The sequence below is a fragment of the Tursiops truncatus genome, chromosome 3 (genome assembly GCF_011762595.2).
Source record: "Tursiops truncatus isolate mTurTru1 chromosome 3, mTurTru1.mat.Y, whole genome shotgun sequence".
Lineage (NCBI taxonomy): Eukaryota > Metazoa > Chordata > Mammalia > Artiodactyla > Delphinidae > Tursiops > Tursiops truncatus.
The window spans coordinates 165,653,443-165,671,286 of record NC_047036.1 but is presented as its reverse complement, the minus strand read 5'-3'; the positions used below and the strand labels follow the sequence as shown (position 1 = coordinate 165,671,286).

At 59.0% G+C, this 17,844-nt stretch overlaps 3 protein-coding genes and 1 long non-coding RNA gene across 4 annotated transcripts; 2 read left to right on the top strand and 2 right to left on the bottom strand.

Annotated features, from left to right (window-relative positions):
- The first annotated feature begins 21 nt into the window (after positions 1 to 21).
- Positions 22 to 1,472, top strand: PET100 (PET100 cytochrome c oxidase chaperone). The gene is made up of 4 exons (XM_033854484.2): positions 22 to 129; positions 744 to 830; positions 982 to 1,014; positions 1,320 to 1,472. Exons 1-4 carry the CDS (start codon positions 103 to 105, stop codon positions 1,401 to 1,403), a joined length of 231 nt encoding a protein of 76 aa, XP_033710375.1. The 5' UTR covers positions 22 to 102; the 3' UTR covers positions 1,404 to 1,472.
- Positions 1,473 to 1,533: 61 nt separating this feature from the next.
- Positions 1,534 to 3,357, bottom strand: PCP2 (Purkinje cell protein 2). Its single transcript, XM_033855112.2, has 4 exons — positions 3,310 to 3,357; positions 2,612 to 2,744; positions 2,260 to 2,384; positions 1,534 to 1,653 (listed from the first exon to the last, which is right to left on the bottom strand). Exons 1-4 carry the CDS (start codon positions 3,355 to 3,357, stop codon positions 1,534 to 1,536), a joined length of 426 nt encoding a protein of 141 aa, XP_033711003.1.
- Positions 3,358 to 4,385: 1,028 nt separating this feature from the next.
- On the bottom strand, positions 4,386 to 8,541 carry LOC117311783 (uncharacterized). Its single transcript, XR_004526058.2, has 3 exons — positions 8,248 to 8,541; positions 7,705 to 7,945; positions 4,386 to 4,609 (listed from the first exon to the last, which is right to left on the bottom strand). It is a non-coding gene; the product is annotated as an uncharacterized lncRNA (long non-coding RNA).
- Positions 7,870 to 16,171, top strand: STXBP2 (syntaxin binding protein 2). The gene is made up of 19 exons (XM_033854483.2): positions 7,870 to 7,967; positions 9,239 to 9,288; positions 9,565 to 9,646; positions 10,083 to 10,159; positions 10,286 to 10,364; positions 10,452 to 10,555; positions 10,959 to 11,107; positions 11,280 to 11,364; positions 11,452 to 11,582; positions 11,674 to 11,781; positions 12,068 to 12,125; positions 12,274 to 12,339; positions 12,434 to 12,514; positions 12,944 to 13,082; positions 13,568 to 13,677; positions 14,496 to 14,591; positions 15,340 to 15,425; positions 15,542 to 15,699; positions 16,020 to 16,171. Exons 1-19 carry the CDS (start codon positions 7,931 to 7,933, stop codon positions 16,103 to 16,105), a joined length of 1,782 nt encoding a protein of 593 aa, XP_033710374.1. The 5' UTR covers positions 7,870 to 7,930; the 3' UTR covers positions 16,106 to 16,171.
- The last annotated feature ends 1,673 nt before the right edge of the window (positions 16,172 to 17,844 follow it).

Here is a 17,844-nt window from a genome sequence, read left to right as displayed (position 1 = left end):
CAATCAGGTTCAGCAGTGGAACCCTCGGACTCCCAATGGGCTGCTGTCTTGCTGGATGGTTGCCTTTGGGCGGAAGCGGCTTTGAAGCCTGAGAAGAGCGAGATGGGGGTGAAGCTGGAGGTGTTTCGGGTCAGTGAGCAATGGAACGGTTGCAGGCCTGGGCGCGGGGTCTTCCTGGTTGAGGAGGAGGCTCTGAAAAGGGGGACCTCTGAGAGAGGGCGCTCTGGAGCGAAAGCTCCTGAGATTTGATAGGGACCTTTACGGTTGGAACCCCAGAGAAGGGGGCACAGGGTTCGGGGCTCTGGGAGGGCTGGTGTGAGGAAAGCCTTCTGAGAAGGGTGATCTGGGGAGGGGGTGGGATAATGAGATCTCAGAGAGATGCCTTTACTGTAGTACGAGCTTTTCTGTTCCTGGGGCGACTGTGTGTGTGTGTGTGTGTGTGTGTGTGTGTGTGTGTGAGAGAGAGAGAGAGAGAGAGAGAGAGAGAGTGTGCGTGTTTCTTTGAGAGGGAGTCTCCCGGACTCGGAGGGGGCTTTTGGAGGGGGCTCTTGGATTATGGAGGCTAGACTTTAAGGTGTATGGCTTCTGTACCCTTGATGGGAGTTTTGGGGTTCTGGGGGCGCTGGGGAAGCACCACTGGTCTCTGTCAGGGGATGGTCCTCCAGGCTCTAAGCAGCCTCTGCACAGTTTGGGGGTGGTGGGGGTGACTCCTGGCTCTTCTTATCTCGCCCCTGCCCTTCCAGATGACCATCTACCTCACCTTCCCTGTGGCTATGTTCTGGATTGCCAATCAGGCCGGGTGGTTTGAGGACTATGTCATACAGCGCAAGGTGGGCACAGGTTCATTCCGGGGGTGGGGGAGGTTATGGGGCACCAAGCTGATGGGGACCAGTGTCTGCCTCCCCTGAGCCAACCCTGCCCTGGGTGTGGGGCTCTGGAGGCTCCTGGCTTGTGTATCCAGCTGTGACTTTGTCCCTACAGAGGGAGCTGTGGCCCCCTGAGAATGAAGACAAGGTAAGCAACCTCCTTTTCCTCCCACCGGAGGAGGGAGGAACGTGGGTTCCTGTGGCCATCATGGGACCCTCAGTCATGGACAGGGAACCGAGAGTGGAAGGACACGTGATTTCCTTATTGCCCTCTCCCTGAAGGTTGAAGCTAATCCCACTTGGACCTGGGTTATAATTGGCATAGGCTTCCAGTGTAGTCACTGAACTGTGAAGTGGTGGTCTGGGGGATTAAAGGGAGGGGTGCTGAGAAAGAGGTCCAGGCCCTGAGGTGTGTACGCCCCTCCTTCCTTCCCATCCCACTCCCTTACCCAGCGCCAAGAGCTAGAAGAATTCAAAGAAAGGATACGGAAGCAGCGGGAGGAAAAGCTCCTTCGTGCTGCCCAGCAGAGGTCCTGAGGCCTCCAAGTGCCTGAATCCCTGCCTCTCCACCCACAGAATGACACACATACACGGTTCTTCGTTGCTCGTGGAAGTGTTTTATTGTCTGCTTTGGGGGGCCAAGTGGGGCCCAGGACGCCTCAGGCCCTCACGGGGCTTGTGTCTGGGGCTGGGGGCTGCTGTTTCGACGGAAGCTGAGTGCAGTCGGGTCCTGAGGGGTGAGGAGGGGTTGGGGGCTGAGGGTCCCGGCTCGTTTCTGTACTCCATCCTGTAGATGCAGAGGGGTCAGCCAGAGGGCCAAGGGCAGTGCTGGCCGGTGCAGGTGGCAACCGGAGTCCCACCTCCCCCCATCTGCCCCACCATCCCTGAGCTTCTCCACTCCTCAGTTACTCAGCATTTAGGGTGGTATTTGGGAGCTGGTGGGTCTTGGGGACGTCCCTGGGATCTTGATCAGAAGCCAAGCTGTGGGTGAGTACGTGTGACATGGACACATGGGTGTCTGGAAGTGTCCTGGGCATGAGCTCGCATGCTCTCCACCCTCAAGGTGTCTTCCCAGGAGTGGGTCTATTCTCTCTCGCCTCCTTGAAGTTCTCAGACTTGGGAGCGGGAGCCACAAGTTCTGGCCACAGCTCTGACTTTAACACGCCCCCCGCATGACCTTGATGTCTTCCCAGCCCTGTCTGGGCCTTTGTCCTACCTCTGAACTGGGGTATTGGATGAGCTGGGGTCTTGTGCCTGGCAAGTACGCAGGGTGGGCGCTCCTACCAGGTGCTCATCCCCAGGGGCAGATGATGGACAGGGGTGGGGGTGGGAGGCAGGGTTAGAGGGATCAGTGTGGCTGGTCTCTCCTCAGCCCTGGCAGAACATCACCTACCTTGGGGCCCAGGGGCTGGAAGCCAGGCAAGGCGCTGACTGTCACACGCTGGTCATCCATGCGGCGGCCCTGGGTACTGGCCAGCATGTCCATGAGACTGTCCATCTCGGGTGCAGGGCCGCTCTCTGCATGAAGCAGAGGCCGTGGGGAAGAACTCAGCCCGGCTGGAGGCCCCCAACCCATCCCTCCACCCCCACTCACATTCTCCAGGAAGCATGCTCACATCTGCCCCCAACCCGCAGACATCTCTGTGCCCACTTGCCTGCTCACTTTCTCAGACCCTTGCCCACTGGTCCCCTAGATGGGCACTTGCCCCGTTCACACCCCCCCCATCACGCCCACTTCCGCACACCTCCCTGCCCGCTCTCACGGCCCTCGGAGGCTGGGCCCGGCCCCGCCTGCAGTGAGCAGCGCTGCTCCTCCATCCGGCCGCCCTGCACGTGGCTCAGCAGGTTGAAGAAGCCCTCCTGGTCTGGGGAGCCCGCCTGGGGGGCACACACACTCAGTCCGGCCGGCCCCTCAGCTGGAGGAGCCCTCAACTCCCCTCCTGGCCGGCCAGCTTCCCCCCGACCCCCGGGCCTGCCCTGCCCCTTCTGTGGCTCTCACCATGGTGCCCGCCGATGTGCTGCTCTGCAGAGCTGCTCCAAATGAGACATGAGTCTCCTTCTCAATCCCGGCCCCCGCCCCAGGGGCCACACCAGCAGTGCCATGTCACGTGGTGCTGCCCCAAGGGAGAGGGCCACCGTCCTAGATTGGGGCCTGACTGCGGGGTGGCCCGGGGGCTGGGACACGAGCCAGGGGAACGTCCCCCTGACAGCTCCTGAGTCCCAGCATCCCTCACCTCACAGGGGGTCAGAACTAAGAGCCCTGACCTCTGCCCTGGGGCTGGGTTAGGCACTCGGACCCTCCCGCCCACCAGCACCTTCTTGGGCAGCAACTGGGTCGGGGGTCCCAGGAGACTCACTTGCTAATTAGGTGCGCTACAAACTCATTAGCCTTGTCATTCACGGGTCCTTGAGTTGGTGGTGTGGGGGGGCGGGGCCTGCTCACCTTGTCGCAGGAGGCCGAGCCCCCATCCTCCTCTTCCTGGTCCATCATTGTCCCTGCTCCCCTCCCCTGGGTCCTGTCCACCTCTCCACTGGCCTCTGCCCTGGCCCCGTGCCAGAGAAGGCTTTTTAAGAGGCTGGGACGTGGCGGGGAGTGGATACCCAGCCCCAAATCCCCAGCTCACGCCCCATCTGCTCCCACCCAAGCTTAAGCCCCATAAAGATGATCCAGATAATCGTTTTTGCAGCGTGAGGCGGGGGCTGCCGTGGGGGCAGGAGGCAGAGTGACCTGGGTTCGGACATTGTTGGCCCGGCAGGACTCGCTGGGCCCCAGGGACTCTCAGGTGGGGTGCAGCAGTCGGCCAAAGCAGCGCCCCCACAGTGGGGAGCTTGGGCGGGCTTGGTCCCATAGGGAGAGGACAGGGCCCTAGGGCAGCCGAGGTGAGGTCTGAAGCTACCCAGCTTGCCCACCGATATCTGCCAGAAAGGCAGTTGCCGTCCGCAGGTGGTGGGAAGAGGGGAAGCTGGGCCCGAGGACCCCTGAGGCACCACCGGCTAGCCTCTGTCTCCTGGCCACCCTTCCTCTCTGCTCACTGTCCCCTGGTCTGGTTGCCCACCCCCTACTCCCAAAACAGGAAGGTCTGGTAGCTCCTGTCTCCCCACCACCAATGCCAGGTTGGTCTGTCTCCTCTGATCTTCCCCCCAGCCCCGCCTAGGAACTGGAGGCTAGACTCCTGGGGAGGAAGGTGCCTGCCCCCTCCGCTGAGCAGCTATGGCTCTCCCTCAGTGCCCCGGGAGAGGAGGATGCTGGGAGGATCCCACCTGCACCCCACCCCATCCCCAGGATGCCTTTCTGGAAACTAGTTAAAGTTTCTTCTCGGAATACACGGGCCACGCTCTCATCACCTCTGCTCAATTGAAAAGCTTTGTCCTCCTCTCCAGGCAGCCCTCCACCATCCGGAGCCCCCATTCACACCCTCCCCATGGCCCCAAGACCCGGATGCCAACGTGATGTCCTGCTCCTCCCCGGACATATTAGTTTCCCAGGCTGCCTTAACAAAGTGTCCCAAACTGGGTAGCTTAGAGCAACAAACGTTTATTGTCATACAGTTCTGGAGGCCGGCAGTACAGAATCGAGGTGTTGGCAGGGCTATACTCCTGTAGCATGGAAGAGACGGTCTTTCCTTGCCTCCCCCTGGGTTCTTGTGGCTGCCGGCAGTCCTTGGTGTCCCTTGGCTTGTAGCAGCAGGACTTCAGTCTCTGCCTCTGTTGTCACAGATGTCCCCCTTGTGTCCTTCACATGGCTGTCATAAGACGTGGACACCAGTCACATTGCTTTAGGGATTCACCCTCCTGCAGCACGACCTCATCTTTACTAATTGCACCTGCAGAAACCCTATTTCCAAATAAGGGCACGTTCTAAGGTTCTGGAAGTTAGGACTTCAACACACTTTTCTGTTCTGTGGGCAGCCTTGCACCCATAACAGCAGAACACCTTGGTCACCCTCACTGAGTAAAATGAGAGGCGGCAGACCCTACAGAGCCTCACCACCAGGGGACAGGCTGAGAAGCTAGAGGTGGTCCCAGCTTCCTCAGGATCTCCCAGCTCCCTCCTTTGCCCCTGCAATCCATCTTTCCTCCCAGGAGCTGCAAGGGTCCCTTCCTTCCCCTGCTCAGAACTCTCTCTTGGCCCCCACTGTCCTCAGGAGAAAACCCGAGCACCTTGGGATCATGGGAATGTTCTAAACTTGACTGGTTATGCCGGCCATCGTTTAAAAATCTACAAATAACAAATGCTAATGAGGGTGTGGAGAAAAGGGAACCCTCCTACACCATTGATGGGGATGTAAATTGGTGCAGCCACTATGGAAAACAGTGTGGAGGTTCCTCAAAAAACTAAAAATAGAACTACATTATGATCCAGCAATCCCACTCCTGGGCATATACCCAGACAAAACTATAATTTGAAAAGATACATGAAAAGATATACCCAGTGTTCATTGCAGCATTGTTTACAATAGTCAAGACATGGAAGCAATCTAAATATCCGTTGACAGAGAAATGGATAAAGAAGATGTGGTAAATATATACAATGGAACATTACTCAGTCATGAAAAAGAATGAAATAATGCCGTTTGCAGCAACATGGATGGACCTAGAGATTATCATACTAAGTGAAGTAAGTCAGAAAGAGAAAGACAAATACCATATGATATCATTTATATGTGGAATCTAAAATATGACACAAATGAACTTATCTACAAAACAAAAACAGACTCACAGACATAGAGAACAGACTTGTGGTTGCCAAGGAGGGGAGAATGGGGGATGGATTGGGAGTTTGGGATTAGCAGATGCAAACTATTATACATAGAATGGATAAACAACAAAGTCCTACTGTACAGCACAGGGAACTGTATTCAATATCCTGTGATAAACCATAATGGAAAAGAATACATACATAGGGACTCCCCTGGTAGTGCAGTGGTTAAGAATCTGCCTGCCAATGCAGGGGACACGGGTTTGAGCCCTGCTCCAGGAAGATCCCACATGCCATGGGGCAACTAAGCCCGTGAGCCACAGCTACTGAGCCTGCGCTCTAGAGCCTGCGAGCCACAACTACTGAGCCCATGAGCCACAACTAAAGAGCCCATGAGCCACAACTACTGAGCCCATGTGCCACAACTACTGAAGCCAGCACGCCCAGAGCCCTGCTCTGCAACAAACAGGCCACCGCAATAAGAAGCCCGTGCACGGCAATGAAGAGTAGCCCCCACTCACCGCAACGAGAGAAAGCCTGCGTGCAGCAAGGAAGACCCAACGCAGCCAAAAATAAATAATTAATTAAAAAAATATATATATATACATATATGTATATTCTCAGAATCACTTTGATGTACAGCACAAATTAACATTGTATATCAACTATATGTCAATAAAGTAAATTTAAAAAACAAAATTGACTGGTGATGGATACACAACTGTGAATATGCTAAAAGCCATTAAATTGTATGCTCTCCGTGATCAAATTGTATGGTATGTGAATTATATTGCAATAAAACTATGAAAGAAAGAGAGAAAAGGGGAGGATGGGAGGGAGGGGGAGAGAGAAAGAGAAGGTGAGCAGGAAAGAGAAAGAGAAAGAAATAAAAGGAAAAAGGAAAGAAAACCCCAAACTCCTACATAGAGAGAACAGCCATCCTGGTTTGCCCAGGACTGTCCCAGTTTTAGCACTGAAAGTCCTGGGTCCTGTGAACCCCTCAATCCAAGGCAAATCGGGTTAGTCCTACTACGTCCCACAGAGGTCTGGCCTCCGTAGACCCTCCATCCTCACCTCACTCCAGCCACTCCTCTGAGCTCATCCCTCCCTTCTCTCTGCATGGTTGCTCCCTGATGTCATTCAGGGTTAAGCCTAAAGGCCACACCCATAGGGTACCCCTCTGGCACCACCCTCAATAAAGCGCCCCCCACCGTGGCACTTGTTATCAGGTCACTGTTTATTTCCTTAAGGCATAACCGATTATTTTCTATCCCCTCCTCCTCCATTCAACTTTAAGTGCTGCCTGGCAGGCTTTCTTGTCTTATTCACTGTGGTCAGTCCCATGCCTGTCCCATGAAAGTGGCAGAGGACCTGGCACCTGGCCGACTCTTAAGAAACATGGTCAAATAAAAGCATGGGTTCGGGAATGAACGAGCTTAGGACTCTGCATTCACACACGTGTGTCACACTTTAAATCCTCATTTAAAGGATGAGGTGCTGCTGGACTGGGCCCTTTGCATGACAAGGTGTCAGCCCTTTGCTGGTGCACAGCAGGGGCAGGCCCTGAAATTTCTAGTCCAGCGTGAATTGAGGTGTGTGTGTGTGTGTGTGTGTGTGAGAGAGAGAGAGAGAGAGAGAGTATGCAAGCCGTTGAGCATGCCACTGAATCCACGTGCGTATCAGCAAGGCCATGACCAGCATACCTCCCGGGGACAGACTCGTGTTTCAGATTGCAATAGGCCTACTCATCACGTGGCCTTGGACAAGGGTCCGGCCTAGCCCCTGTTTCATTGTCTATCCCGCATCTCCCGTCAGGGTCTCTGGCAGGATCGACTGAGAACCTGGCACGGGTCCCTAGCACACAGTAGGTACAGGCTTAGCTTCAACCATCCCTCCAGGCCTCCTCCCCAGTTTATCAAGTGTTGCCTAAGCCCGCTGCTGCTGCTAAACTCGGGTACGTTAGATAAGTGGGGCACGGGTTTGTGGCCCCGCGGCTCCGGGTGGGCACACAGTATCTTTCAGACAAAGAGAAACTTCGGGCAGGGTGGAGCTGTGCCTGGGGAAGATGAAGAGGTTATTACTGCCTTGCGATCCCACTTTCTCGCTGCACACAAGCTAGGGAAGTGTGTCTGAGCTCACGTCTGTGAGTGCGTCGTCCGGCGACTTGGTGCGCGTCTGCGTGGACTCATTCGAGGGTCGTCTCCACACGGAACCCAGCAACCTCTCTGAAAACCGACGGCGGGGCGGGGCCAGGTGCGCAGGGGGCGGGAGCCAGGCCCCGCGGGGCGGAGTCCACGTGGATGACGTTCAGGGCCACTCCCCCACCTTGGGACAGACCCGGAAGCGGCGGCGCCCCTAGGGGAAGATGGCGCCCTCGGGGCTGAAGGCGGTGGTGGGGGAGAGTGAGTGCCGCCTCCTGGGGGCGGGGGGCCGGGTGCGCACGGACTCTGGGACCCAAGCGGCGGGGAGTTGGGGGCCTGGCTGGGCATCGAGCACCTGACGCTCGAGGGGGCGGACGGGGACTTGGCCTCAGCTGGATGTCCCGTCGCTCCCTTGAGAGAGCGGAACAAAGTTGGGAGACAGAACTCCGGGGACCTAAAGGAATCAGACTAAGGGTGGCGTAGACAGGCGCTGGGCAGGGACTCCTGGGCCCCCTAGGGTGCCAGCGGGGGGAGGGCACACCTGGACATCCAGACTCCCGGATCTCAGCCGGGCGAAGTCCGGCGAGCTGGACTCTTGGGGCCCCTGGTGCGGACGGGGTCCGGGCCTGGGTGCGCTGGTCAGCGACCCCAGGTGGTGAGAGTGCTCAGGCGACGCGTCCGGACCCCTATCCAGGTCCATGGGTGGGGGACGCCTTCCTCCTTGCCCGGTCGCTACGAACCCCATGCAGCTAGAGGACCCAGGCATCCAGGCCCCGCAGGCTGGGTTCTTGGGGGAGGGGTGGAGGTCGCCCCCTCCCCCACCTCCGGTAGTTCCGGCCTCAGCGGCTCCTTCCGCCCTGGCCGTCATGATAACTGTGGACACGACACTCTTGCCGGGCGGGGCTGCCTATCCACTCCCTCCACTAGGCAGGGGCCAGTGTGGCTCAAACCCCCAAAACCCCAACTGAAAAAGGAGTCTCCTACATAGGAGTTACTGGGGAGATAGGAGAATCGCTGATTCCATTATACAGATGAGGAAACTGAGGCTGGATGTTGGGTAATGGGATGACCACAGCCAGGCATGCCTCAGACCAGGGATCCAGGGGTCCTGTGTTCTGGTCCAGGGGAAACTGATGGAGGTCAAATGAGGGTGTGGCTGAAATATACAGGCCAGGAGTACTTGAGTAGCAGATAGGGAGGCTGAGAGCCCAGCTCTGGAGGCAGGTAGACCTGTTATGTGAGTCTTGGCTTTCCAGTTATTCCGTTTATCTGAAGCATAGTTATCCAGTGGCTACTTATGCCTCAGGGACTCGCCACTTAAGTGCTGAGGGTACTTTTGCAACTTACTTCTCTTCTCTGAACCTCAGTGGCCCTGTCTATAAATTGGGGGTGACTAGGAGCCACCTCACAGGACTGGGGGGGAGGAATAAATGTGAGTTCAGATGGAGGTCCAGCCCGGGACCCAGAAGGTTTGGGGGCACGGTGGGACCAGAGGAGCTGGCATCCTGAGCCTGCCCCTCACTTCCCCGCAGAAATTTTGAGCGGAGTCATTCGGAGCGTCAAGAAGGATGGGGAGTGGAAGGTAGGGGTGAGACAATGCCTTGTCCAAACCCATGTGGGGGGCCCTGAATGTGGGACTCCCTCCAACTCCTTAAGGAGGTTGCTGGTCCACAGAGGTGGGGTCAGGTGGGCCAGTCTGGGATGCGGTGGGTTGGGGATGGGGTCCTGGGTCCTCGTGTTCAACCAGCTCTTGAAGCTGTCAGGCCTGCCCACTGCCCCAGCCCCTCCTCAGGGACAGGTTCAGCCTCTCCCACCCTCTTGTCTGTCCGCCGGTCCATCTGTCCATCCATCTGGACAGGTGCTCATCATGGACCACCCGAGTATGCGCATCTTGTCGTCCTGCTGCAAGATGTCAGACATCCTGGCTGAGGGCATCACCAGTGAGTGGACACTCCCACCCCATGCTGCCCAGATGGGACCTGAGTGTGGGATCCCCTCAAATTCTCCAGAACTCCCAAATATGCAGCTTACCGCACAGACAGCCCTGATTTGGGAGCCCATGGCTGTGCAGCCCCTGTATGTGGAACCCCATGTAGGACTCTCAGTGCGTGACGTCCAGAATGGATAACTTTCTATGGGCGATCCCCAAGGGGTATGACTATGTGACCCCCAAATGTGCAGGACCCTGCCCATGTAGCTCTTAGCTGTGTGACCCGTGGGTGTGCACCTCCTGCTTTGGACCCTTAGGGAGTGCAGTCCCCCTGCTTCACTCCAGGATCTGACCCTCCTTCCCAAGTGTCCAGCTCCCTGAGTCAGAGACTCCCCATGTGCCCTGGCCCCACTGCCATCATGTGCCCCTTCCTCTGTTCCTACTAGTTGTGGAGGACATCAACAAACGGCGAGAACCCATCCCCAGTCTGGAGGCCATTTATCTGCTGAGCCCCACGGAGAAGGTGCCTATGTGAGCGGGTGTGTGCGCGCATGTCTGCAGTGTATGGGGGACAGGCAGCTGGCTGGAGGCTGGGGCAGGGGATGGTCAGTCTAGGGGCCAGGCCTGGAGAGTAATCCGCATTCCTCAGTCGGTGCAGGCCCTGATCGCAGACTTCCAGGGGACCCCGACCTTCACCTACAAAGCGGCACACATCTTCTTCACCGACAGTGAGTGAGGAGAGCCAGTGGGGTGGGGGTCAGGGCGAGGGGGTGTGTGGGCTGCCCTGGCCTGATGCCCCCTCTTGCCCACCCCAGCCTGCCCCGAGCCCCTGTTCTGTGAGCTGGGCCGCTCCCGGCTGGCGAAGGTGGTGAAGACGCTGAAAGAGATCCACCTTGCCTTCCTCCCGTACGAGGCTCAGGTACAGCCCAGCCTAGTCCTGGGAAGGGGTGGGGGTCTGTCACCAAACGTCCCAGGTTCCCTCAGAAACAGGCACCAAGACAAGTAAAGGGGACACTGAATCAGAAAGCAAAGGAGCCAACACCGGGCGGAATGAGCTCCTAGCGCTGTGGCACCCGGAGTACTGTCCCACTGGGTAACGGCAGGGGGCAGCATAGAGCTCACCTCAGCGTCGTCCCAAGTTGGAGGGGACTGAGGTATTTCTCCACCTCCTTCTCTAGACAGGAGTTGGGGGCTGCCCCAGGCCTGCCTCCTAGATGGCAGAGCAGGCTCCAGAGACCAGAGGAAGCCCCAGGGAGTGGCAGATGGCGGCTGCTGGAGTTGGGCAAGGCTACACCTCCAGCGGCGGCTCTGTGCCCTCCCAGGTGTTCTCCTTGGATGCCCCGCACAGCACCTACAATCTCTACTGCCCCTTCCGTGCCAGCGAGCGGGCACGGCAGCTCGAAGCGTTGGCCCAGCAGATCGCCACCCTGTGCGCCACACTGCAAGAGTACCCGGCCATCCGCTACCATAAGTGGGAACCCCACCTGGATGCCACCCTCTGACCTTGACCCCCATCCTGTTTCCAACCCCAGCCCCAGTCCTCACCCTGGTCCCTAACCCCATCCCCGACCCCCAGTCTGCGCCTGGCCCTCCCCAAGCCCACGCCCTGAGCCCCCCCCCACATCTGCCCACCCCACCCCCAGGGGCCCAGAGGACACGGCCCAGCTGGCCCACGCCGTCCTAGCCAAGCTGAACGCCTTCAAGGCAGACACTCCCAGTCTGGGCGAGGTGAGGGGGCTTTCTGGGGAGGTGGGGGGAGGGCCCAGCCAGGGTCAGGGTCAATGTCCTCATCCCTGCCCACCCCCTCCACCCCAGGGCCCTGAGAAAAGTCGCTCACAGCTCCTCATCATGGACCGGGCGGCCGACCCCGTGTCCCCACTGTTGCACGAGCTCACCTTCCAGGCCATGGCCTATGACCTGCTGGACATCGAGCAGGACACGTACAGGTGGGTGGACCCCGGGACTCGCCATCTGCCATCACTGCGGACCTGGGTCCTCAGCCAGTGCGCCCGACGCTCATGTCTCCTGCTCCCCCAGGTATGAGACCACGGGGCTCAGCGAGGCCCGGGAGAAGGCCGTGCTGCTGGACGAGGACGATGACCTGTGGGTGGACCTGCGGCACATGCACATCGCAGATGTGTCCAAGTACGGGCACGTGGTGGGCGCCGGGGGTATGGGCCCTTCCGCACGCGGTCCCCACCCCCTCCCACACCTCTGTGGACCGGGTACATGGCCTCCCGCTGTGGGTGAGCGCCCCTCCACGAGCCACACCCCTCCGCTGGCCTCCCCGGTGCGTCCCCAGTGTGGGCTCGCACGTGGCCTGTGTCTCCTGGCTCCCATCCCCTGGCCGTGCAATGCCCCCCAAGTCTGCCGTCAAACTACGGTCTTGGCACCCGTCCCCATCCTGCCCCCTGCCCACTCTCACTGCCAGGAAGGTCACGGAGCTCCTGAAGACATTCTGTGAGAGCAAGAGGCTGACCACAGACAAGGTAGGGTGTGGGCCTGTGTCAGGGTGGGCAGCTTGGGAGGAACGCCCCTCCCCCCCAAAGATGGGGGCGGGGCCTCAGTCTGGATCCCTAGCCTGCAGCAGGGGCCTCCGGTAGGCAGGGCCTGGCTCACGCTCCTTCCTGTCCCCAGGCCAACATCAAAGACCTGTCCCACATCCTGAAAAAGATGCCACAGTACCAGAAGGAGCTGAACAAGGTGAGCGGGGGCGGGGAACCTGCCCCCTCCAACTGCCACCCCGTCTCCACCCTGGCTCACCTCTGTTACCCCAATTCCCACCTCTGCCCCTCAGTATTCTACGCACCTGCATTTAGCTGATGACTGCATGAAGCACTTCAAGGGCTCTGTGGAGAAGCTGTGCAGTGTGGAGCAGGTGGGGTGAGCCCAGGGCAGGGGTGGGGGTCTGTGGAGGGGAGGCTGGGCGTGGGGGGCGGGGTCTGTGGGGAGGCAGGGCCTGTGAGGGAGGCGGGGCCTGTGAAGGGGCGTTTTCTGGGGTAGAGTATGGCTTGTGGGGGTGCCAGGCCCGTGGAAAGGTAGGACCAGGGTAAGGGGCGGGGCCTATGGAGAGGTGTGGCCTGTGTGAGGGGTGGGGCCCGTGGGGAAGAGGCTGGGGCTGCGAGGGGGTGGAGCCTATGGAGAGGACGGGCGTGTGCGAGGGGTGGGGCCTCTCTGCGAACACGTGTAGAACCTTCAGAGACCTGGTGGTCAGATGAAATGAAGCCCAAAGGTCTTGCCGAGCCCCCTGGGATGGCCCTGCCCCGCCCCGTCCCCCCACATAGTGGCTGACCCCCATGCCCCACAGGACTTAGCCATGGGCTCTGACGCAGAGGGCGAGAAGATCAAGGACGCCATGAAGCTGATCGTGCCGGTGCTTCTGGACGCCGCAGTGCCAGCCTACGACAAGATCCGGGTTCTGTTGCTCTACATTCTTCTACGGAATGGTGGGTAGGGGGCAAGGGGGGGCCTTGGTATACCGCCACTCACCGCGGTCTCCAGTGATCCTGGGACTCTCTAAACCCCACAGTTGCCCTGCCCTCGGGATGCCCCCAAACCCCACAGATACCCCTGTGGACCCTGGGCCTCCTTCCATTGGCCTCCGTTGGCATGGAGAGCCTGCAAATCTATGACGTCTCCAAATTTGGCCCCCTCAACTGATTCCAGAGGGCCCCCCAGTCTACTACTCCCTCTGGGATTCGCATCCAGAATTCTAACATCAGGAACGCCCCCGCGCCAGACTGGTGGCTCCCCTGGTCCCGAGGGTCTCTGAACTGTAGGCTGCTCCTGTCATGGTTCTGCCACCTCCTCACCCCACCGCAAGCCCCTCAACCCAGAAGTGTGCATGGCCACCTCTGTCCCCCCACCCTCCCCTCCCCCACAACCCCGTGAGCATCCCATCCACGTCAGCCCACCCATCGGCCTCCTCCAGGTGTGAGCGAGGAGAACCTGGCCAAGCTGATCCAGCACGCCAACGTGCAGGCACACAGCAGCCTCATCCAGAACCTGGAACAGCTGGGCGGCACTGTCACCAACCCCGGGGTATGCTGGGGCAGAGACTGGGGGGGAGGCGGATATGGGGGTGGGGCCGCCTGGGGAGCGGGCACTGAGTCAGAGGGCAGTGACTGGGGGCGGAGGGCACGTCACCAGGGCAGGGGTACGCAGGGCATGATGTGGTTCTTGGAGGACAGGAGGCTTGAGTGGGGTCTGGGGACCGGGGGGCACCAGGGCTGTCCCCAGCCTCGGCAGTCATAGGAGAAACAGGGCGGGCAAGGCATAGTCAGAGCCCCAGTCCATGTGGTCCGAGTCCCGGGGGCGGATAGCCGGGTCACCAGCATGGGGCACACAGTTGACCCTGGGCTCCCAGAGGTCTGAGGGCCACCGACCTGGGCGGGACACACATGGCAGCTTCCTGTGCTCCGACCTCCACACATTCCGCTTCCCCTGACCCTGCCTCCGCCTCTGGCCAGGCGCATCTCTCATGTTCTCCCCTTGCCGGTTGGTCCTCCGTCTCTCTCCCAGGCGCCCGTCTGTCGCCCTGTCCGCCACTTCTCAGTTCCCTTGCTTCTGTGTCCTCCCACATCTGTCTCCATCTTTCTCTCTTAGTCCTGATCTTTCTGTTTGTGGCATCTTTGTCTCACTGCCTCTGTATTTCTTCCTCCCTCTCTCTCATTTTCCCTTCCTCGCTCTCTCTGCGTCTGTCTCTCTCTCTGTCTCCCTCCTTCCTTCTGTCTTTCTCTCTCTCCCCTTTCTCCATCTTTGTCTGCAACCTTCCCAAGTCCGACAAGCCCCCAGCCCCATTTATGACCCGCCTCCTTCTCCCTGATTCCCCCACTGACCCCGGCCCGCCCCACCTGTAGGGCTGTGGGACCACAAGCCGGCTGGAGCGGAGGGAGCGCTCAGAGCCCACCTATCAGCTGTCCCGCTGGACCCCGATCATCAAGGATGTGATGGAGGTACCGCTGCTGGGGGGTTGGGGCCTGACCCCCATCCCCTGCCCCTATCCAGGCAACGCTCAGCCCTCTTCCTGATCACCGTCCTAAGCCCCCAGGCTTAAGGGGAAATCCTTCATTATGGGCATCCCTGTGGCATCCGATTTGCGCTGTCATGGGGGCAATCCCAGGCCCACACTGGAGGAAGTGGGGTGTCAGAGGGGTCCCTCATAGGGGAGCTTCATTTCCTCTCCACCTGCTGGTCCCCTCCTCTGTCCCCCTCTATTCACTCCTGCCCCCCAGAAAGCCCCCTGGGTCCCCCTTTGTCCTCCCCATGCCAGTCCCTGCCCGTTCTGGGAACCAAAAGTAGCAGCAACACAAAGGACTAGGCCAGGGACCTGGCTTCCTGGCCTCCTGCCGTTTGTGTGGAGTCCGGGCACCTCCGCCTGCTTGGAGACCGGTGACCTCGGCCCCCGTGTCCCCATGGACTCTGCATGCTGAGACTCCTGGGTACCTGAGGGGCAGGGAGCTCAGAATCCTGGGTTCCCAAGGGTCTGTGGGCCCACACTTCTGGGTCCCTGCGGAGCTGAGGAGGAGCAGGGTCCTTAAGAAGTTAGGGGCCCAGAGTCCTGGGTCACCAAGGGGCTGGAGACACAGATGGTGGCCCCCATCTGCCAGGATCTTGGCCCATGAACACACCCTATGGAGGGGGCCCCAGGCCGTGCACCCCGTCGCCCGGGCCCCTCTCTTCAGCCTCCTCCTCTGGCCCCAGGATGCTGTGGAGGACCGGCTGGACCGGAAGCTGTGGCCCTTCGTGTCTGACCCTGCACCCACGCCCAGCTCCCAGGCTGCTGTCAGGTGAGGCCCAGGGATGCCCCCGCCCCAGCTGTGCCCAGGCCTGTGGGAGGTGAGGCTTGGGTATGGGGGTGGTGGTCTGCTGTTGCGACTGACCTTTCCCTGTCTCCCCCGGGCAGCGCCCGCTTCGGCCACTGGCACAAGAACAAGGCGGGCGTGGAGGCCCGGGCAGGGCCCCGGCTTATCGTCTACATCGTGGGCGGTGTGGCCATGTCAGAGATGCGGGCCGCCTATGAGGTGACCAGGGCCACTGATGGCAAGTGGGAGGTGCTTATCGGTGAGTGGCCAGGACTGGGGCCCCTGGGCTGGGGTGGGGCCGGGAGCCTGCCCCTGTGTGTGGGTCCCTGGGGGACTGACAGCTGCGTGCCTTCTGGGTGCCCAAAGCCTAGAGCCTCCACAGGGCCTGGGTGAGAGGATACCGGATACCTGAGGGGCTAGGGCTTGGCTTCCCAGGGAAGGGGTCGCCTAGGAGTGGACCCCTCTCTCTCCGAGGGGTGAGCCTTCTGAGGCCTTAGGGTCAGGGCCTGGTTTCCCGAGCACCCCACCTGGGGGTGTCAGGGGCCGAGGCCAGTCCCCCAACCCCATCCTCCTGCCCAGGCTCCTCACACATCCTCACACCGACCCGCTTCCTGGATGACCTCAAGACGCTGGACCAGAAGCTGGAGGACATTTCCCTGCCCTGACCCTCCCGCCCCCGCCTGACCTGCCCCCTGCCCTTTTCAGAGAAATAAACTCCCATGTTTCTGCCAGCTGGCACCCACCTCACTTTCTTTCCATGGGAGCTAGACGAGGACTGCCACCCTTGGGTCCCATTCCCTGACCTGTGCCTCAGGCCCCACCCCATCCTGTTGTCCTTCCAGAGGGCATCCCAAGCTCTAATTTGAATATTGGCTCCAAGATCTACGAGCTGCTAGGTTTTGGCCAACTTCTTGGGTCCCCCTTCCAAAAACATGGGGGCCAATGACGCCAGTGGCTTTGCAGAGGAGGTGAAATGGCGCCGAAAGCTGACGGCACCGGAAAATGACAGCAGCTGCTCCTCTACTGGTACTAGGGTTATCTCGGCTGCTCCGATGGGACCATCAGTAGTAGTGTTAACAAGCAGAACAGGCCCTGTATCCCAGCACCCCCAGCCCTTCAGGAACTGTCTCAGTGGGGCCTGGGGCCACACGAGGCCAGGGGTCTTCTCAGGCTCCTAGGATCAGAATCTGCATTTGTGTGAGGAACACAGCAAACGATGCCCATTTCCCACCCCAGAGAGTTAGAACTCTCCCTGCTTATCCTCCTCCCCGCCCCCACTTTCTCCAGGCTGTTCACAGGGGCTCCTAACTGCAGGACTTATCAGACCCTTCACTGGGTATGTTAGTTTGCTAAGGCTGCCATAACAAAGTGCCACATTCCGGGTGACCTACACAACAGAAATTATTCTCTCACAGTTCTGGAAACCGGGAGTCCAAGATCAAGGTGTCGGCGGGGTTGATTTCTTCTAAACCCTCTCTCCTTGGCTTATAGATGGCCATCTTCTCCCTGTGTCCTCACATGCTCTTCGCTCTGTGTGTGTCTGTGTCCTAATCTCCTCTTCTTCTTCTTTTAAATTTATTTATTTTAATTTATTTTATTTTTGGCTGTATTGGGTCTTCATTGCTGCACGCGTGCTTTCTCTAGTTGCAGCGAGCGGGGGCTACCCGTCGTTGAGGTGCACGGGCTTCTCATTGCGGTGGCTTCTCTTGTTGTGGAGCACGGGCTCTAGGCGTGCGGGCTTCAGTAGTTGTGGCACGTGGGCTTCAGTAGTTGTGGCGCCCGGGCTTCAGTAGTTGTGGCTCACAGGCTCTAGAGCGCAGGCTCAGTAGTTGTGGTGCATGGGCTTAGTTGCTCCGTGGCATGTGGGATCTTCCCGGACCAGGGCTCAAACCCATGTCCCCTGCATTGGCAGGCGGATTCTTAACCACTGTGCCACCAGGGAAGCCCCTAATCTCCTCTTCTTATAAGGATACCAGTCATATTGGCTTAAAGTCTACACTAATGACCTCGTTTTGACTTAATTATCTTTTAAAAATCTTGTCTCCAAATACAGTCACATTCTGAGGCATGGGGGTTAGGATTTCAGCATATGAATTTTCTGGGGACACAGTTCAGCCCATAACACTCAGCTAAAGTGAGATGTGAATCTCACAGCCTGAATAAGATAGATGAAGGCCCTTCTCTCTGGAGCACAGACACACAGCCAGGCTGGCAGTCTGTGGCACATGTGGCTGTGGGAGCCCCAAGAACATGGTAATCCACTCAGGGGCAGCCTGGGAAGGCTTCCTGGAGGAGGTGGCACTTAAGAGAATGAAAGTGAAGAGGAGTCTGGGAAGGGAGGGGAGGGCACAGTGGAGGCAAAGGCAAGAGAGCAGAATGGAGCCAGAGGGAAAGGTCTTGAGGG

What these genes read in the sequence shown, in the direction of transcription:
- PET100 (XM_033854484.2), top strand. Translation starts at nt 103, where the DNA reads ATGGGGGTGAAGCTGGAGGTGTTTCGG. An exon ending in TGAAGCTGGAGGTGTTTCGG is followed by an intron (nt 130 to 743) that starts GTCAGTGAGCAA and finishes CTGCCCTTCCAG; the next exon opens with ATGACCATCTACCTCACCTT. An exon ending in CCCCTGAGAATGAAGACAAG is followed by an intron (nt 1,015 to 1,319) that starts GTAAGCAACCTC and finishes TCCCTTACCCAG; the next exon opens with CGCCAAGAGCTAGAAGAATT.
- PCP2 (XM_033855112.2), bottom strand. Translation starts at nt 3,357, where the DNA reads ATGATGGACCAGGAAGAGGAGGATGGGGGCTCGGCCTCCTGCGACAAG. An exon ending in GCTCGGCCTCCTGCGACAAG is followed by an intron (nt 2,745 to 3,309) that starts GTGAGCAGGCCC and finishes TGTGCCCCCCAG; the next exon opens with GCGGGCTCCCCAGACCAGGA. An exon ending in TCCAGCCCCTGGGCCCCAAG is followed by an intron (nt 1,654 to 2,259) that starts GTAGGTGATGTT and finishes CTGCATCTACAG; the next exon opens with GATGGAGTACAGAAACGAGC.
- STXBP2 (XM_033854483.2), top strand. Translation starts at nt 7,931, where the DNA reads ATGGCGCCCTCGGGGCTGAAGGCGGTGGTGGGGGAGA. An exon ending in AGAAGGATGGGGAGTGGAAG is followed by an intron (nt 9,289 to 9,564) that starts GTAGGGGTGAGA and finishes CCATCTGGACAG; the next exon opens with GTGCTCATCATGGACCACCC. An exon ending in AGCTCCCAGGCTGCTGTCAG is followed by an intron (nt 15,426 to 15,541) that starts GTGAGGCCCAGG and finishes TCCCCCGGGCAG; the next exon opens with CGCCCGCTTCGGCCACTGGC.